The sequence below is a fragment of the Stegodyphus dumicola genome, chromosome X2 (assembly GCF_044657685.1).
Source record: "Stegodyphus dumicola isolate Sdum_Otavi_A_Nest chromosome X2, ASM4465768v1".
NCBI lineage: Eukaryota > Metazoa > Arthropoda > Arachnida > Araneae > Eresidae > Stegodyphus > Stegodyphus dumicola.
The window spans coordinates 54864467-54879583 of NC_140781.1; the positions used below are offsets into that span (position 1 = coordinate 54864467).

The following is a 15117-nucleotide window of genomic DNA, read 5'->3' on the forward strand; positions in this document are numbered from 1 at the left end:
AACCGTTCTACAGGATTGCTCTGGGGGTGGTAAACCGAACTTCTGGAAATTTTTATACCAAACCTCTTCAAAAATTCAACGGTTAAGCGACTCATGAAAGATTTTCCTTGATCAGTTTGAACCTCCCTTGGAAAACCCATCCGACTAAATACCTGCAAGAGTGCACTTACAACAGATTTCGACGTTATATCCGGTACCGGGACGGCGTCAGGATATTTAGATGCTAAGCACATAACTGTAATAAGATATTTATTACCTTCAGTAGATGTAGGCATAGGCCCGCAAGCATCTACATTAACCTTACTAAAGTCTTCCGATATCACAGGTACTATTACCAACGGTGCTTTCTTTTTGTCACTTGCTTTTCCTACACGTTGACAGGAGTCACATGTTTTAACGAATTCCTCAATGTCTTTATAACAATTTGGCCAGAAAAAATGTCTTAGTAACCGGTCTTTTGTTTTCAGAACTCCTAAGTGACCTGAAGTTCCTTCATGACAAATTGCTTTAATTTGCTCTCTGAGGTTTTCTGGAACAACAATTAAATGTTCTTCTCCTCCTAACTTATTTACCTTCTTTTTTACTAAAACCCCATTTTTAATCCCATAACTTGTTTTACTTCCGCTTTTTACTAGTTCTAATAAAGGCGCAAGTTCTTTATTTTTTGGTTGTTCATCAATAAAAGTACTTGAGTCTATTTGAATCGCAGGACTTGTGGGGACACAAAGGTTGACAGGAGGTAATATCTCTCTGTTTTCAGACCTCTCATGAACATCGTCCTCCTCTTCCAATTCTAACTCATTCTGCTCAGAATTTTGATTCGTCTCACATAAATTTTCCGCTTCCTTTAATTGTCGTGCTTGAGATCGAGTAACGACCGCATTAACATTACCGACATACGACGAATAATTTTTCTCAGTTCCTCTGAGAAGAGCCGCTGTCTGGTTGCCTAATATATATCGTCCTTGGTCTAAGTGGTCTCCCATAACAGCTGCTTTGGTGGTTACTGTACCCAAATCGCATTCAATATCTACTTCAGCAACAGGTAAACAAGTCATATGATCATCCAACAAATGTCGAACCCACACATGTTCCCCCTTCATTCTATCTCTGTCTACATATTTCTGACAAATAATATCTACAGTTGCTCCTGTATCTCTTAGAATAGGTACTTCAAAACCATTTACTCTTCCATTTAACGTATAGGGATCTAACAGATTCTTCTCTGATCTCCCGCTGATCCGATACAAATCTGCCTTTTGAGTTTTTAAATTAGGGCACTGAGGACGTAAATGGTCAAAAGATCCACATTCATAGCACTGGAGTCTTTTTCTCCTATCAAAATTCGAGTCCGACTTTTTCCCAACATTGCGTGCATCATCATCTTTTTTAAATTGTGTACCTTGAGGGTTTTTTCTATTTTTGAAAACGTTACCAGTGGACTGAAAAACACCCATTTGTCTACCTGATATTTTCGTTTTCATTTCACCCAATTTCGTTTTCCCAACCATCGTCTTTTTCGCATCTTCAAATTCCTCTATTTTACCCACCAACAGTTTTGGTGAAGTGATCGTAGCCCATTCATCTATAAAATGTTCCTTAAACTCATTAGGCGTGCGCCTTTTAATCTGATCTACCAACATTAAATCCTTGAGTTGCTCAAATGTTTCGATTTTTAATCCCTTGAGCCACCCATCTAAAAATGTTTTAATTTCGTGATAAAAATCGTACCACGTAGAATCCGAATTGTTCTGAGTCTTAACAAGAAGTTGCCGAAACTTCTCCGCACTTAATTTAAATCTTTTAAGTAGTAATTCTTTAATATGTTGGTAATCTCTAGCCTGTTCTTCAGGTTCCCTAGCAATTATATTATTTACCTCAACCGGAAGGACACCAATGAGATATGACACCCATTGATCCGTCGGCAATTTTAGAACTTTAGCTTGCCTCTCAAAAAGTTCTAAGAATAAACTGATATCATCAGTCTTTAAATTAAACTTGGGCATTAGTTTCTGAAAATTCTGATTAAATACCGTTTCACCTCCAGGTTTAGCAGATTCAGTGTTCTGTTTTGCTTTAAGGCATTCTAGTTCTAACTGTTGCTTTTCAATTTCTTTATTTTGTTGTAGTATCTGAAATTCCCTCTCCCTAGCTTCCTGTTCCAACTGTAATTCTTTCGCTCTTGTTTGCTTCTCTAAGTTTTCCTTTTCTATCCTATCAGTCATAATACGTTCTAACAAATTTTTAACAAATTCTTCCTCATAATTTTTACTATTCGTTATTAAATGTTTTAAATCTATTACTTTCATATCTTCTAAAGCTATTTCCCCAAGTTCTGAAGCGACAAGAAATAGATCCCTTTTCTTAGCTTTTCCCAAAAATGCCATTTTCACAAAAATAATTGCTCAAAACAAATAAGAACTCAAATAGTTATTCACAAATAATACACATAAAAATATATCAGAGATATATAAAAAAAAACACCAACTTTTCTTCTTTCTTACAAAGTTAGGCAAATAAAAATAAAAGGTTAATAAAAGCATTAATCACTGTGGATTTATTTCCCTTCAAACATAAAACGAATAAACAACCTTACTGAATACTTCTTATAAAAAAATAATAAATTCTTTTCATTTAGTACAGCCAGACAGAAAAAAAACCAGAGTGGCGCCAATAAATATAAACACCTTTAATTAACTCTCGTTTTCATGACAGCTACTTCCGCTGGCAACCATATGGCCAACGCAATTACTACGTAAATTCGATAGGCGCAGGTTTAAATTAGAACACTATTAGAACATTTCTTTACTGCTCAAAGTTATAATTTTTATACAATGAAATGATAAAAATTTAACATTCTACTTATCCGAAAAAACACATCATATTAAAATACAGCACTGGTGTGCTTTCATGAGAAAACCAAAGTAACAAGTTTTTAATATCTTCAACAACTTATTTCTTTCACAAGAATTTAACATAAATTTTCTTCTAATGACTTAGAAATGAAAATTGCAATATTGCACTGATGTGCTTTCACGTATACACAAAATAAACAGTTCAGATTCTATCACACCAATTTATAACGAAACGTTAAACATAAATACACTGATGTGCTGTTTATTTACGGGAATGGATTTTCGCCATTATCATACAAAGGAAAAATATCTCGTTAGATATATAAATGCAACACTTTGATTGTTTTAAAAAAAACTCTTATGCACTGACGTGCTATAAAATGCACTGATGTGCTACGTGTTAATGGGAAAATGTTTTCCCGAATATACCACAAAAGGAAAATATCTTGTTAGATATACTATAAACCAAACACATTGAGTGTTTAAAACTCTTATGCACTGATGTGCTACTTCTGCTTTGGGAATTGATTTCCCGAATAAGTAATAAATAACTACATTATACACTTCAGGCCTGGAAATGAATATTGTGGAGAACACATACCTGGTCTCTTGTCACACAAATCTCGGTGGAACCTCCAAATTTTTTTTTTATTTCTCTTAGTCTGTGACGTCGTGGATGATTCAGTGGGAACGGAATCAACACTGATAGTGGTGATGCATCACTTTTTAATAACACAACATATCACAGATACAACATTAATACATTTAGAAAACTTTAGTAGATATCCGAGCTGGTGACACAATCAGAGACGTTAACGAAGATGGTACTCGTCATCACTCGATAAACAAAGTCTCCACACCTCAGCTCGCTGGCGGAGCTTCCCAAAACTCTTCTCTCACTGACAGGCGTCCGACAGAAATCTCATCTCTTTACGCATGCGTATTAGTCAGTTAAGTCGTTGCCATTCACAGTTCTTTACATAAGGTGTTAAAATGAATTATAGTACTCGTAGTGTGAGGAGTTTGCTAACGACGTTCTCTCTAGTCAAGAGCATCATAGGTCTTTCTAGTAGAGTTCAGGAGCGTTCTTTACAGACTAACTCCTTCCGCCTCCAGATTTTGTTTTCCTCGGACACAGAGGAAACAAAACTTTGCAGGATAAAATAGAAGTTCAGGCAGGCGTTCGCTACAACAGTTCCAAAACACGGCACACGTGTTTCTTCATGAAGAAAGAGGTAGCTTTGCTTTCTTGGGTTTCAGGGAACCATGCTGTTTCGTTTCAGGTGTCTAGTAACAAATCCATGTTACATCGATCGCCTGTGGCAGGCCTTTTAAAAACATCATTTCTATCTATAGCATAACGCCGCCAAAACTCCAAGGCTGCTGCCATGCCTTTCCGTTTAATGTTTTCGGTAGCCATCGCGAACACAGTTTTTCGTAGTGCAAATATTTAGTTCCGGTTTCGTGCAATAAAGATCGTGAAGTTTTTGAAAATGCAGTGATAAATCAAAAATCATAAAACGCCTGTTGGAAGGAACTTTTTTGTCGATGCAGCGCACCAGTTCTTCTGTAATCGACGATGGCGTCCTCGTCATGCACATTTTTCCTTCCTTCGTTAAACATCCTAACCCATTTTCGCACCATACCTTCACTCATCGCGTTCTTTTCATACGTTTCACTTATTTGACGATAAATTTTACGTTCGAATATTTCTCGCATTCAAAAACTTGATAATGGCTCTTATTTCCCAGCTAGCGGTCCGATTGATTGTTTTAAACGTTATTACCAACAAACAATGACCTTAAACATTAATGTAAACAAACAAAATGACTAGGGTAATTCGTTTTCGAGTTGAACAATGTAACTACGTGCATGCGCCACCTTCGTGCGGTCAGATGAGCGAGAGATATGCGCTAACGGCACTAACTTTTTGGATCAGCTTAGTATTATTAATCAAGCCAATAAGAATTAATAAAATACTAGTAACTTAAACAAGTATCATCAAGAAATTGACATGATTATTGATATGCTAATTAATTATAACATACAAATTAGCTTTATTACCAAGCCAATACAAAAAATATATTCGAAGTCTGTCTAACAGTTTAATAAATTTGTTCTGTATATTTTTTTCACAAGTATTTATAACAGAAATAGCTTAAACGGTTTAGGCTGCTATAACACGATGTTTACCTTTTGTATACATATGCACATACAAATCTGAAACTAAACTCAAATGAGCCGATTTATTATCTTTTAGCTTTGCGCAGTCCGGTGGAGTGAAGTATTCATACTAACATTACTGGCTTTGCATCGAAGTAGGAGGTTCTCACCCAAATGGGGATTCTTCCCTGGGGTGTGGAATTTCATAATTTCAAAGAAGAATGCAGACAGCTTTTTTATTTATTTATTAAGTATTCAGTTTTAATTTATGAATATAAAACCTTCTCTTATTCAAGTTTTGGTATTTATGAACATTTTCTATACTTTTTCTTGAATTTATTTATAAAACACATTAAAAATATCATCGAAGTTAAAATAAATGTATGGTATTTTTCATTTTGAAAAGGGGAGAAACGATCGTCTAGCAATCGCCAAAGGGGTGCATGGAGCCAAAAAAAAAAAAAAAAAAAAAAAAAAAATTCAGAGCTGTCGTAGTGTTTTTCCGCAGATTATAATAGCTGGCTATCAAAAATAACACATTTATTGCACAAATTAAATTTAATTTAGCTAATCCGGAAGACACGGAATTTCTAACCACAGCACAGCTTCACTTTTTGCATGATTATTATATAAATATTACAACTATTTCTACCACATTCAAACTTCCTGTCACCGTTACTTCTGTTGGCTAGGCATGGAGTGAAAGCTTTGGATCCTTTTGCTTGCATTCTTACATTCTGAAATAATTACTGTTTTATTTTAATTTTAAATGTTAAATTTGGCTTTAAGTTTATTAGTTGGAATACTGTTCGTGCATTATTTAACCAGCGAAAAGGACAGCTGCTATGAAGGTCGGGGAAGAAATCAGTTTTTTCACAGCTATTTATTTTCTGCAATGTTACTAATATTATTGAATGTTCTTTCTAACTCAGATGAGAAATTTAATATTGGAAGAGTGAATAACTCTTCAATAATTCTTTTCAAGGTTCAAGCAACAAATTAATTTCTTTTCAAGCGTAAATTTGTAGTAAAATATAGTAGCCCGAAGAAACACATACAAAGATAAAAGATATTTTTCAAAGCTTCTTTTATTTAAATTCAAATAATTAAAAATTAAATTAAAATTTTATATAAATTTTAATTTAATTTTAATTAATAAATTTAATTAATAAATTTTTATGCAAAATGAATTATTGAAATTGAGATATTTACTATTTTTAATTAAATTAAATAATCGTTGAATTAAATCATTTAATTTCTTACTTAATTCATTAAATTATTTATTGAAATTTTTTAAAAAACTTAACAAATCATGAATGAAATGTGGATATCAAGGAAATGTAATTAAAGTGTGATTTATTTAAAAGTTGCATTTTAAGCAGTATTAGAGAGGGAGAACCAAGATATATACTTAAAGTATTTTCACTAACAGAATATGTATAAATAGGATTTGAAAAATCGTTATTATTTTTTATATAGTCCCTACTATACACATTTGCGTCAAAGTTTCCATAATTCCTACATTTTATAAGAGTCTCCTCTATAATTGACTGCGTAACCACTGATGCACTGCCTCTTCATCTCATTCCCTTTTCTGAAAGTGTTGCCAGTGAACGGTTCCTTGAAGGTCCTGCTCATAACAAATACAGCATTCTCCAATACTGCATTCAAATCCTTCGATCAGTATTTGTTGCTTTCTTACCGTTAAATACCTAAAATTTATATAATTATTCGCTCCTTTTCTCGATGCATGCATTCTGTCTACTGATGCCTTATTTCTTTTAAGCCGACGAACTTGTACCGATGGCTCAGCTGGAGGGCATTACATATATCTACAAAGCCAGTCAAAAATATGACTACGCGCTTAATCACTTCGGAAATCAATTCTTCTAAACGATGAGCAATGCGCATTCTTCCAAGCATTACAGCTTCATTCCTTGTAAAGCGAGTCCATTTAAAATTAAGCCATTTAAGCGAGTTTCTTTTATGTTTGTTTCTTGTAGTAAACAATCGTTATCTGCACTTTCCTGTAATCGATGGAAGGAGTGTTCCATTAAAATCACCCCTCACCAGTCTCATAGCTTCCTAATCATTTCGCCAGTCACCAACTCTACAGACTGTAACTGGCTGCTCCATATTGAGAGACAAATTTTATCTAATGACGCAGTCTAATGGAATGCGTCTCTGATTTGAAATCAAAAAAATTAAATTTCGGAAAACATATACCGTTTGGAGTTTCCTTCATTACAACAACATACAGTAACATTCTGCATTCATTTCATACTTGTAGCTATGCTTCTGACTCGCCTTCTCTAATTAACCGTCTATATGTGACTTTTATCTTTTACACCACGATTTTTTGCTGCAGTAATAAGATTTGTTAAGGATCTAAGGCAGAATTTTTCATGTAGCAAAAATCAACCTCTCTTTCTCGCTTCTTTTGGTACTGAAGTTAATCCTGGGTATATCTGGTAACAATTTACTTACTATATCTAACTATACCTAAATCATATGAGAATATTTGTTAAAATAGAAAAAATTAATAAGAGAATAGCAAATGAAAAAAAAATATTTCATACTACAACTATATTTTAGACAATTTTTACACATGCGAGCCACTCTAGCCGCGTTTTTTCAAATTATCATGTGTTCTATCGAATGACTTATCTTTTATTTCAATGCTACTTCTTAATTTTTAGTAAAATAGTATAATGAAATGCTTATAATGAATTTAAAGGATATTACCGTTTTAGCTGTCTTTCGACCATGCGATGCAAGTTCACTCTTCTCAGCGTTCGACCTCCGAGGTTTTTGGCAAAATTCTGGGCTTGTGGCTTGACTACCTAAATATAAATTATGAAACTTATGAAATGGCTGAAGACAGAACATTTGGGATCATTTCTGTTACAGAACAATACTTGCCGAACATTTCTCTACAGGAATCAGGAAAGCTACTAAACCTGTCATACAGTCAATTCATTTGCCGAGATATGAACCGAGCGTTCGGCGATTTAAACGTTCGACCGCTAGGGGCGAAATAATAGGATTTTTATGTTTGAGTTTGGATTACGGCAAAGCAGTCGAAGGTTATCTGCCTGAAGAGAGGGATGCTTACGTGGAGGACTTTTTAATAGAAACTGGCTGGTAACATTCTGCCGATGTTAGTCAAAAGAAAGTCAAAAGAAACATGAGAGTAATACCGAAACCTCCTATACAGCCCGCCCATTCAACCTGGATTTGAGCTCAAGACAAATTACTAGTGTTCAACCGTATTATTGATTGACCACTGGTGGGAGAATTTATTGGAAAACGATAGAATAAAGACAGAAACCTATCTGAACGGTTCTCAGCTGGCATTGTTTCCTATTTTTCACCTTTGAGTTTAATATATGGTTCTTACCTCTTATGACTTAATTATGACTTATGAGTAATTAAGTGCACGAATTGAAATTTACTCAGAATTTGTTAAATATATTTTAACTGAAAATTTTTATTCTTAGTTTTCGAATAGATAGGTTTGACATGTTTGAATAACTGATTAACTTAATGTCTTTTATGAAAATTGCGATATTTTGAAAGAGTGTATGGAAAAGTATTAGAGCAAATGCTGGCCAGATTTGGCACTATCAGACAATAACACTGCACATCTTATCCAAGACCGGAAAGTAAGAAATGACGAGTCCTTTTCAGATCATAAGTACATTTATTTCAATATGCATTAGAAAACTACTACAAGGATGCTCAGAAGATATAAATTTTCAAGCAGAAAAATACATCTTTTAACAAGATGAGATATATCTTACCGAACGAAGAAAATTTACTTAACCAGTGCAATTGTCTGGGAGATATGGAAACGCATAATGATCATCTTCTAAGAAACCTACAGTCAGACTCTGAACAACTTCTTTCTGCTCAGACAGTCAAAAACCTTAAGGAAAAACCTTAAGGTGTATCTTGGTGGTCGAAGGAGCTTCGTCAACACAGGCAGAAATGTAGAGCACTACCAAGACGAATAAGAATTGCACAGGACGATACTAAATGCACCATTATCTAACTGTATTCTGAAGACAACATGCCAAATACAAAACATACATACTCACAGCAAACACCATTAGCTGGAGGAACTTCTGAACACGCAGTACTAATCCCTAGGGCATCCGACATAAAATAGCATAACACAAAGGTTTACACCCCAAACAAATTTATATACATCCTATAGCTTCAGATGATTGTGTAAGCCATGGGAAAAACACAGCGAACACCATTTTAAATATAGTTTTCCCGGAAGAAAATCCATTTCAAAACACCCCAGCCCAAAGACTTGTCCAAGAGAATACCATAATTCCATCAACGTAAAAAGAGCCTCATGGATAAGGAAATCAAACACGTTTTTGGAACGCTTCCATGCAAAAAAAGGTCCCAGAACCAGATCGGCTGGGTTATCCTGTTATAAAATTGCCTAAATAGCAAGCCCAGTTTACATTCTCAAATAGTTTAATAAGCTCATGCAACATCAAATATTTCCCAGATCATTCAAAAGTGGACAAGCAGTTTTGTTTCTTAAACATAAGGATCCTCAAGATCGAAGCTCTCGTTCTATCAGACTTCTTCCGACACTCGGCAAAAATCTGTGAAAAGCTTATTAACCTCCGAAACACCACCTTTATAGCAATAATATTAGCAGTCCAGAATAATTTGGATTTCGTACTGTATTATCAGATATGCATGCTTTAGAGGAAATACGTAAGCAAATTCAGCTTAAGGGGACTCATACACCTTAAAACCCATAAGATCTTCGAATAGGTGACTGTTGAAAGAATTGGGATAACTTATTTATTTTAAAAGCAATTACTTCCAACTTTTTACAGCTGACTACATAATATAGCTGCTTTCTGAAATAGTCATCAGAAAGCTTGTGTTGCAACAAATATTTTTATAATTTAATCCGCTTTGTGACAACATTTTTCGTCATGTTTCCACCTTGAGCGCACAGTTTAAAATATTCTGTCGCATAATTTAATTCCATATTTAATATATAGCTTTTATAACATTAAGAAACTACTGTGAACCTAAAATTCTAAAAATTTCATGTTAAATTTTTATTTTATTTGGAGTCGAGTTTATAAAATGTATTTTATTTAAAAAATCTGTAATGTTTTCGTCCATAAAATTTTTCAATATTAAAATATTCATCAGATTTTTGGTTCAGTTAGAAAATAGTGCCCATATAAAGAATTCCATCTAATTTCAAGTATGTACCATTAGCCATTTTTAAAATATCATGCGCGCAAGGTGGAAACATGACGAAAACTTTTGTCACAAAGCGGATTAAATTACAAAACTATTTGTGGCAACACACACTTTCTAGTTACTAGTTTCTAAAGCAGCTATATTATGTAGTCAGCTGTAAAAAGTTGGAAGTAATTGCTTTAAAAATAAATAAAATATCCCAATTCTTGCAACAGTCACATATTCGAAGATCATAAGGGTTTTAAGGTGTATGAGCCCCCTTAACAGAAGCTGAAACATGCACACAGCGCTCATTTACACAGTTTTACAGAGCACATTGGATGTAACAGATCGCTCACTGATTATCGCTCACAACAGCGACATAGCTACTAAAGTCCAAGAAGATGCTGCCCACAGCGTTTCTGTGCGAGCCATCTCCTGTGGAACTTTAATCTCAGTGCTGGAAGTTTAACTGGTCAGAATTACTCCCCCATATTAGTTTATTCCGATAATGAGGTCCTCCTAGTTAGAGGATGAACTCGAGAAGAATTAGAAAACCTGGACGATACTACTGTCTGCATCCCATTTTAAAAATTCTGTCACAGTTTGAAGCTTAAAATATCCACACATGAGCCTGCTGCTCTAGTTATCCTATACCATGCATAAATCCTACGAGACTACCCTGTATCAAACTTCAAGGAAGAAATATCAAAATAGGCCGAAGCTTAAAATACCTCCTTATAGCATGGAATAAGGACTAGCCGGAATCCCGCATATTTAAGAATTATGTACCAAAACAAACATGTTTGCCAATACTGCACGAAATTTTCAAGGAAATAACTGGGGACAAACTCCACATCTACAAAACTTATTATACTTTGTAGTAGTAGAAAAATAATATTATTTGCGGCATCCATTGGGAGCAAGAAAAATTAAAAACCTATTCATTCTTCAGCGACTGTTCGCATTAAACCTATGCAGGGCCTATAAAAATCCCACCAAATGACGCTGCACGTATCCTTGCATGTCTGAGTCCCATCCACATTCATGCAGATCAAGAGGCTGTTTACTCCAAAGTTATCCAATTGCGGAGGAACGCAACGTTTGAAGACACCATAAACAGTCCAATTACGTACGTATGATTACCAAGGAAACATCCTTCAAATCCATTCAGGCTTCAAAGGCATATGTGTGCATTTCCAAACTGATGAAGAATGGAGACCTTTCATCTCACAAGTAAAACACTATTATTTATACGGATGGCTCAAAAACAAGTAAGGGGGTCGGAAGTGCATTTGGGTGTTTAAAAATCAGAAGCAAATATATAACTGGAAAGGACATATGGCATATTATAACAGTGTTATTCAAGCGGAAGCGCTTGCAATGCAAGAAGCTATACAAAATGTAATAGTCTTGGAATAAATGGAATGTAGCTATACATACACCGACAGCAGGATCCTTACTTTTAGAGTTCTCCGATCACCAGCATACTTCACCAATCATCATTAACATTCAGCAACTTCTAAAAAATAATAGACAAGCATATAAATGTAAAATGTGTGAAAGCATACTCAGGAATAGATGTAATGAAATAGCAAACAAACTAGCCAAAGAAGCAGCTCATAATACAGAAGGTTTTATATTCAACTAGCCAGCTTCTCCCTCCCACTAAAAAAACTGGAAAACTTGGAAAAAGCAGTCCAAAAATGGCAAAATGAATGGAATCACGGTGCAGCAGGAACAGGAAAGTATGACTTTATGCCAAAAGTTTCAGCTGAATGTCTTACAGACATTTCACTGTTAACACAATTTATGACAGCTCATAGTCCATTTCCTGCATATTCCCATATGTTCAACCTCTCAGAAACAAACACCTGCGTTTGTGGAATTGAAGGGGCCCAAAACACTATATCTTCCACTGCCTATTGACAGACTCAAATCCTTTAAGCCAAACTACCAACTACGATAGAGATTTTTAAAAAATTTGTAATAAAAAATCATGTGGCAATTAATAAAATTTGTAGATGTATCAACATAATAACAGCGATAGGGCAACATGTGTGTCAGCCAAGCCAAATTAAAATAATCACAAGTTAACCTGAATAACTAATAAACTTAGGAACATTCTAAAATTGTTAAAAACTTTATATCATGGGCTAATAGCGGTGCAATATAGAACAGCAATGCAATCATGACAAAGCAGTACTCTATATATAGATATATCCTTTTTTTACATTTCTTCACGTTTATACTTTTATGTTATATGTTTATATTCATGTATATGTTGTAAGTTATGTGTGTAAAAACTATCAACTAATATTGTACGTTCATTTTATAAGTACACATTGCATGTTATGCTTAGTTTTAAGGTACATGTACATATATTATGTTTTATAATATAATGAGCAAGCCAAAGATGCCACTCTGTATCACAAGTACCATTATAACCAATATAAAAACCTTTAGCTGTGCAAAACTTCTGCTCAAAATAACATAAACTCCGGAAGTGGCACTCTTGTTTCCCCTGGGAAGTGTTGCTGGGGATAGGAGAGGCGTGGGACATAAACCTGTTTACCTGTGTTAAATATCAGGTGTCCCCTCCCTCTATCAGTAGTCACCACCACCATGTCTTTACTCTACTGTGTTCACCCGCAAATAGAAGAATAGCGCATTTTTTACAAGGGGGTGATATTTTTGCCTCTAAAATTAATTATTTAGGTTTGAAGGTCACCTTAAATTAACTATTGATGATTAACTTTTTTTCATATGTTACTAATAAACGAAGGTATTTTTCGTATTAACGCAACCACCTTGACGCAATTTGGCGATCTTTTACAGATGAAAAGGTAAAAGTTACATATCGAGATTAATTTGGTGATTTTCGTGAATTTCTTTTAAGATTCCTAAACTATCGATGACTGGCCCTCCTTCGACCTTCCTTATTGTAAGTTGGCAAAACAGCAAATTTTAATTATTAATAAGTATTATGTGATACTTTGTAGGGATTTATTTTTATTTTAACTAATAATTTAAAGTTTTATTCGAAACTTTCTATAAGCCTTCATTCCCCTAATTGTCAGTGCCAGAATAGTTAAATGTTGTAGCGCGCGTCAACGAATGTAAATTTTCTATTTGGAAGGAATTAGTTAAAAGCCGAGTTTCGATAGAAGAAAGAGTTAAGACTCTAGCTGCCGTCTCTGCCGTACGTACGTTTGCTTATTGCTGATTGGCTTAATTGCATTGCTTTGCTGCCACTAGTTTAGAGGGAGGTTGAAGTTCGGTTGAAGCTCGCTGAGCACTGTAAGCTACTTTTATCACTTGTTAATATTTCAATTTTTAGTTTCAATTATCTGACTTTCATTTACCGCCCAAGTAGAGGCGAAGTTTGTTAGCGTTGAGTTAACGCATTGTAAATTTTAAAGACCTAATAAAGGGTATGTGAACCCTTCTCCTGTGTAGCTTCTTGCTACTCCAATATACAGATAGAAGTTAACCCACCTGGACTCTACAACATTAACAAATAAAACACATTTTTTCTCCAAACCTTTCTGTAATTTTTCGTGCTATTGTTCTCTCCAAATGCGCAGCGATCTGTTTACACTTTAAAACAAATTAGAGAATTGCAGAGATATGGCATCGCGCAAACTCCGGTAACATCCGCTATCTACTAAACGCGTCTCCTCGTTGTTACCTTTAGAGATTTTGCCTCAAAATTCTGTATTCTTGAAAAAATTTTACCGCAGTTTCTTCCATTACTGGCAAATTCCCCAAGCCCATATTTTAAAAATAAGTTTAAAGCATGAAATATCACGATTCGTTTATAAAAACCATTGGAATACAACAAAAAGGACGCATTCAAAAATAGCGACATTGCTTGACTTAAGAATCGCTATGAGCATGCTTGCCTGATGAATCGTTATGCACCTGGGTTCTAGAGTTTGGCACATGGTGAAAATGTGGTTGGTTTTTTGGTTTAGTTAGCTCTGGCAAAACGCTCGAGGGCTATCTGCGGAGAGGAGGGATATCTTAAGGGGAAGGATACTTTCGTGAAGGACTTTCTAAGGGAAAATGGTGTATATGTTACACATGCAGACCTGAAAATTTGGGCAGTTCTGCTAAGGTGATTGCGATAACGTATAAGTACCTACAATAATTTCTTGCAATTTTTAACCCTGATGTTTTGCCATTTCTTTATCAGTATATTTTCATAATTAATGGCACACTCCTTTTTAGTACGAATTATAATAAGTTTAATCTGTTTCTAGTATTAGAAAGCACAATGAAATACGAGAAATTCTATATACTCTAATCAAACATATCTAAATTATTCTTACCTCTTCGCGATTGCAAAGGCGAGAGCTGAGAGCAGATACTTAGCTGCCTTGATCCAGGAACTTCTAGGCTAGTATGACTGGCCCTCCTTCGACCTTTCTTCTTACCCAGTTTTATATGCATGAGACGAGGATGAGGTGAATTGAAGATAGTGCGATGATTCCGGAAACGAGCTCTGTATTAAAGAAATATTTCTATATGAAATCCTAAATATGGCAAGAGTTCTCACACGCATAATACTGAATTTTATAATAAGCTAGGAATAACTAGAGGGGACATTATGAACCAACTAGGGTAAAATCTTCCCTTTCTGAAATGTCTATGTATTTGTGAGATTTTGTCAGGAAATACAGTAGGCGATACATAATGTGGTTACGTCTGTCCACTACTGCTTTGATATCATGAACCTACTAATAACATTAAACGATACAAAAAAAATATCCTTCAAAATATCAATGAATATAAGTGCAGCTAGAATCATATAAACGCCTTCAAGACATTTTAATAAGAGAAAAAAATATTAATAGTGGATTGTCTG

General features: G+C 34.7%; 1 protein-coding gene across 1 annotated transcript in view; it reads right to left on the minus strand.

The window, feature by feature from the left end:
* Positions 1-15117, minus strand: part of LOC118181128 (uncharacterized) — a 91443-nt gene that overhangs the window by 11962 nt on the left and 64364 nt on the right. Inside the window, exons 4-5 of the mRNA XM_035350202.2 lie at positions 14582-14754; positions 7764-7861 (exon numbers count right to left, since the gene is read on the minus strand). Of these exons, the coding sequence (XP_035206093.2) occupies positions 7764-7861; positions 14582-14754 (271 nt within the window). The remainder of the gene's footprint in view (positions 1-7763; positions 7862-14581; positions 14755-15117) is intronic.